The 6,277-nt window shown below is 35.3% G+C and overlaps 1 protein-coding gene across 1 annotated transcript in view; it reads right to left on the bottom strand.

Annotated features, from left to right (window-relative positions):
* The window catches only part of Nrk (Nik related kinase), a 132,453-nt gene that overhangs the window by 5,857 nt on the left and 120,319 nt on the right, over positions 1 to 6,277 (bottom strand). Inside the window, exon 28 of the mRNA XM_013025829.1 lies at positions 3,122 to 3,261. Coding sequence (XP_012881283.1) covers positions 3,122 to 3,261 — 140 coding nt within the window. The remainder of the gene's footprint in view (positions 1 to 3,121; positions 3,262 to 6,277) is intronic.

Here is a 6,277-nt window from a genome sequence, read left to right as displayed (position 1 = left end):
ACCATAGCTAAGATATGGAACCAACCCAGATGCCCCTCAGTAGATAAATAGATCAAGAAAATGTGGTATATATACATAATGGAATTCTATGCCTCAATCAGAAAGAATGACATTGCCCCATTTGTTAGGAAATGGAAATGCTTGGAAAAAATTATATTAAGTGAAGTAAGCCAGGTCCAAAAAACATAGGTCCCATGGTTTCCCTTATTTGCAATATCTAGTATATGTATGAGTCAATCAGAAAATGTCAGATAAGTTGATGTTAGGGAAATGAATCCTAAGATATGTATTCAAATGTTTTTTTTCTTTCATGCAATTGTTTCTAACATATTTATAAGATGATTTCTTTGTTGCATTGTATGTCCCTCCCCCATGGTATAACCCCTGCTTTCACTGTATTTGATGTTGGTATAATTTGTGGAGGGGAAGGGGAAAAACAAATCGTTGAAATAGGGATACAGGTGGACCCATTGCAACAATGAGATGTACAAGTTGTTATGTTGAAAACGAACTTTACAACTTTGGTGTGGAGTGGGAGGGGGGAGGATTGGGTGGGGAGCAGGGGGAGGATGGGAAGGAATGGGAAGGGGAAACAAAGGAAGAGGATACAATGCTTGATAAGAAATGTACTCATCATCTTGCCCATGTAATTGTAACCCCTCTGTATTGTATTTTCACAATTAAAATACGAAATAAAAAAATAAAATTAATCTACTCCATGATTGACTCTATTCTGGCAACTCTACTTATTATATAACCAAAGGAAACAAAATCAGCATATCAAAAAGATACCTATATAAACATGGTTAATGCAGCCTGATCCACAACAACTTTGGAATCATCCAAGGTGGCCATCTACTGATAAATGTATAAAAATATGGTACATACAAATAATGGCAAAAAGATTAATAATGAAGTCATGCCATGTATGGCAACATGGATGGAACCAGATCATATGTTGTTTATAAGCAAAATATAAATAGAGAAATACTACATTTTTTGTTATGTGTAGAAGCTAAAAATACTTGATCTGTATGTAGAATAGTGATGGCTAGAGATAGAAAGCATGTAGGAGGAGAGGATAAATGGAAGTTGAACACAGAGTGCAAATTGTATGCATGTGTTCAAATATCACACTGAATCCCATTAATATGTGCAATTCATACAAGTCAATCAAAAATCATAAAACATTTTTTTGGGTCCAGTCGTGGGGCCTGAACTCTGGGCCTGGGCACTGTCCCTCAGCTCTTCAGCTCAAGGCTAGCACTCTACCACTTGAGCGACAGCGCCACTTCGGCTTTTTTCTTTTTGCTTTTGTGGTGCTGAGGAATCGAACCCAGGGCCTCAGGCATGGAAGGCAAGCGCTCTACCACTGAGCCACCTTCCCAGCCCAAAAATCATAAAACATTTTAAAGGAAGGTTCATTAAAGCATTTTTATTTTAAAGTATCACTTTAATAAAAAAATCTAAAAGTTACTATGGAGCCAGGTCCTGGTGACTTACTCCTATAATCATAGCTATTCAGGAGACTGATCACTAAGCAACACATAGTAAAGTGGGTAGCAAAGTTCATGAGACTCTATATTAGTAAGCAATATCCCAGACCGGAACGGTGGCTTAAGGGGTAGAGCTTAAGGGGTAGGGTAAGAAAATGTGGTACGCACACACACACACACACACACACACACACACAATAGAATTCTATGCCTCCATCATAAAGAATGACATTGCCTCATTTATTAGGATATGGAAAGACTCAGAAGAAATTATATTAAGTGATGTTACCAGGCCCAAAGAAACATAGGTCCCATGGTTTCCCTTATCTTCAATAACTAGTATATGTCTAGGACAAGCAGAAAAGTTCAAAAGCTATGTACATATGACCATATAAGATGATGCTAAGCAAAATAACTCCCAAGATAGGGACACAAGAGGTTTTTTATCTTTGTTGTTGTTGTTTTAAACGTATTTATAATGTACTATGTGATTTTTTTGCTTCTTCGATATGTTCTCCCCCCATGCTATAACCCGTTTTTTACTTTATTTGATTCTGCTGCCCTGTATCTTGTATATACACTTTTCTAATTTGGGGAGGGGAAGGGAAATAACAAAATGCTGAAATAAAGATACAGGTTGAGCTATTGTAACAATGAAATGTACAAGACATTATGCTGCAAATGAACTTTACAACTTTGGGGGGCTGAGGAGGAGTTGGGGAGGTAGGGAGGGAAGGGATGTTAGGGGAAAAACAGGAGGGGTTAACAATGCTCAATAGAAAATGTGCTCATTACCTTACTCAAGTAACTGTAACCACTCTGTACAGTATCTTTAGAATAAAATATATATTAAAATAATTAGTATATGTCTAGGACAAGCAGAAAAGATCAAAATCTATGTACATATGACCACATAAGATGATGCTAAGCGAAATGAACCCCAAGATAGGGACACAAGAGGTTTTATCTTTGTTGCTGTTGTTTTTTAATGTACTTATACTATTTGATCTTTTGTTTCTTTGGTATGTTCTCTCCCCATGGTATAACTCCTGTTTTCAGTGTATTTGATTCCAGTGTCCTGCATCTTGTATGTACATTTTTCTAATTTGGGGAGGGGAAGGAAAGTAATAGGGTGCTGAAATAGAGATGGGGGTTGACTCATTGTGGCAATGGGATGTACAGAACACTATGTTGTAAACGAGCTTTATAACTTTGTTGGGGGGGGGAAGGGAGGAGTTGGGGAGGTGGGGAAGGAAGGGATAGTAAGGGAAAAACAAAGGAGGAGGTAACAATACTTGATAGGAAATGTACGCATTACCTTACGCATATAATTGTAACCCCTCTGTACAGTATCTTTACAATAAAAATACATATTAAAAAACAGAAAAGAAAAAAGACATAATTAGAGAGTATAACATTTTTGCTAATGAGATTGTTTTGGAAAAATTGTCATTTACCAAATCAGTGTTTTAATAAAAAAAGGAACATTGTTTTAATTAATGGTATGCTATTTTGAAAAATATATAACTTATACATTTATGGCCAGCAGGAAAAAGACATACATTGCTTTAGTTAATTCACATGGTTGCCTAATTTTTGCTCTAATTTAACAGTGTAAATTATACCTTGTCACCTCGGGTACAGAGAAATCTCAGATTCTTGATTGCCCTGCGCTTCAGCTCATTTTCCAGAACTCTTGATTGCAAAGAGCGCACTTCGATGGCCTTCTGGCCCCATCCAGTGGTTCTCTGTGTACACTCAAAAGCTTCAATACAAAAGAAAAAAAACTCAGAACAACATAAAGTCTTGCTAGCAGTAACAAAAGCAAAACCACACTCAAGGTTTGATTATAAAGGTTTGTAGTTTTCTCTTATTCAGTAATCAATCATTTAGTCATTTCTCCATTCTGGAGTGTCATCAAATAAGCTGCCTGAAGGCATCTTTGCATCCAACATTGAATTGCTAGATGTCTATTAATTCTTCTATTTATATTTGCTAAGAACACAAATATAGTCTATATTCAGTCTACTATGTTTTTAGACATTAAGATTTACCCACAGCTATTCTTTATTTTATTGGTATGGCAGCATGTGACCTTACATTCAAATAGGAAGTCTTTTTTTTGTTGGTCCTGGGGCTTGAACTCTGGGCTTGGGAGCTGTCCCTGTGCTCTTCAGCTCAAGGCAAGAGCTCTACCGCATCAGCTACAATGCTACTTCCATTAGGAGGACTTAATAAGCTACTGCATTTGTGCTCATGTTACCTACATGGAAGCCTGTCTCTTAAAAATTAAAATATACAAAAGGACTTGTTCAAATAATGACTTTAGTAACCTGAATGCAATTAAATAAATTACTATGTTATAATTAGAACTAAAGCTAATTTGCTCTTGTTAAGGATCCTGTTCAGAAAAATTTTATTAAGATCTTAAATTTGAGGCCTGTTTTATAACATTTTGTGACAATACAGATCATGAAAAATTTTTTAGAGCAGAAAAACCTAATTATGTGAACTGCCATATAGGAAACTAATGTAATATATTTTCTGTCACAGGGAGGCATGTTAACATTAATGTTTAACTTTCAAGTTACAGTTCTTTGTGCATTTTATGGGAAAGAAAATAAGTAAATGGAACTCCCAACATTTAAAATAATATAAAGATTGCAATTCATGTTATTATAATCTAGAAAATATAAAAACAAAGCAGTTTTATATCAAAATATATAATCAAAATCAGAATTCATTAATCTAATTTTCTATTTTCTATTTTGAACAGAATAAACTTTGTGTGGATATATTTCCCACCTAAGTCCTTGAAAATTTTCATGATCTTTAAATTACTTGTATGCCTTTGTTCAAATCAAAATTTACCTGGCATTCAGATACATGTGTTTGTGTGTATAAAATATACATTAAAGGACTCATGAAGGAATTATTTAACTTTTTTCAGGTAAAAACTCTATCCCTTTAGCCCTGAATTTTTAAACTTCTATGAAATCACTTTCATAGGCATACTGTAAGCAATGGAACCCTCAAAAAATTATGAAGCATTTATTCTGCCCTGTTCCTTTCCTATTAAAAATCAAATGACTCATGTGTATGAAATTAACATTAAAATGTTAAATGAAAATTATATTTGACTTGCAAAAATGTCCATTCTGAAAGAAATGAATAAGTCCAGTTTGGACCAGAATTAAAAATACCTAAGATGATAACGGAAATAAAGAGAATCAGTAGCCCAACTGAAAGGAACAACTAATAGACTGTTAATATAGATTTGAATTCTTTCACCAAAGTGTGCACTTTATCAGAAATAGTATTTTTGGCCTGGTGTGTGCTACTACATACTTAAAATCCCAGCACTTGATAGGCTGAGGCAGGAGGACCATGAATTCAAGGCCAGCCTGGACTATAGGGCAATATCCTGCCATGAAAAAAAATATTTTTACACAGAGTAATATATTTTACACATCGATTAGCATCATCTTATATGGTCATATGCACATAGCTATTGAACTGCTGTGATCCTCTACTAGGACTCTCCTAGACATATACTAATTATTACAAATGAGGGAAACCATGGGACCTATGTTTCTTTGGGTCTGGCTTACTTCACTTAATACGATTTTTTCCCCAAGTCTTTCCATTTCCTTAAAAATGGAGCAATGGCACTCTTTCTGATGGAAGCATAGAATTCCATTGTGTGTATATACCACATTTTCTTGATCCATTTATCTACTGAGGGGCATCTGGGATGGTTCTGTATCTTAGCTATGGTAAATAATGCTGCAATTAACATAGTTATACTGGTGGCTTTAGTGTGGCCTTGTATTTATCTGGGTAAATGCCAGGAGCGGGATTGCTGGATCATGGAGTAGTTCTATGTTTAGTCTTTTGAAGAACCTCTATACTGCTTTCCAGAGTAGCTGAACCAGTTTACATTTCCAACAGTGTAGCAGCATTCCCTTTTGACCATAGCCCCACCAGCATCTACTATTATTTCTTTTCTTGATAATGCCATTCTAACTGGGGTGAGATGGAATCTCAATGACCCTATAAAATGATGCTAATCGAAATGAACTCCAAGATATGGAGTCAAGAAAATTTTCTTTGTTGTTGTTGTTTTTAATGTACTGTGAGAAGTTATTTCTGTTTTCCTTCATTTTTTTCTGTTGTCACTCTTCTTGACTTTGGTACCTTGTGTCTTATATATATATATATTTATCTGATTTTGGGAAGGGAAGGGAAACACTACAACAAAAGGGTGAGACAAAGGACAAAGGGTGAACCAATGCAACAGCGATACTCACAAATACTATGTTGGAAACGAACTTTACAACTTGGCAGGGGAGGAGTCAGGAGCGGGGAGGGGAGGAGCAAAAACAAGGGAGAGGCTAACAATGTTCAACAAGAAATGTACTCTTTACCTTATGTATATAACTGCAACCACTTTTAACATCACCTTTATAATAAATAAAAGTAAAAAAATAATTTACCCAGAATAAAACTTTGTATACCAAATGTATAGGCAATTTAGCAAATCCAAGTGTCCAATTCATATAGTCATACAGTCTCTCCTTTAATCCTGTAGCATCTGCCACTAGTCATTGATCTAACATGGTAACCTGCTTGCTGAAATAAGATTCTGTGTTTTGCAGGATTCATTTCAGGGATGCAAAGCAGGTTCAATATACGCAAATCAATTAATATTATTCATCACATCAACAGGAGCAAGAATAAGAACCACATGGTTATTTCAATAGATGCAGAAAAAGCATTCG

Source organism: Dipodomys ordii, unplaced genomic scaffold (assembly GCF_000151885.1).
Source record: "Dipodomys ordii isolate 6190 unplaced genomic scaffold, Dord_2.0 Scaffold88, whole genome shotgun sequence".
In the NCBI taxonomy this organism is placed as follows: Eukaryota; Metazoa; Chordata; class Mammalia; order Rodentia; family Heteromyidae; genus Dipodomys; species Dipodomys ordii.
This window is presented reverse-complemented; position numbering and strand designations above follow the sequence as displayed.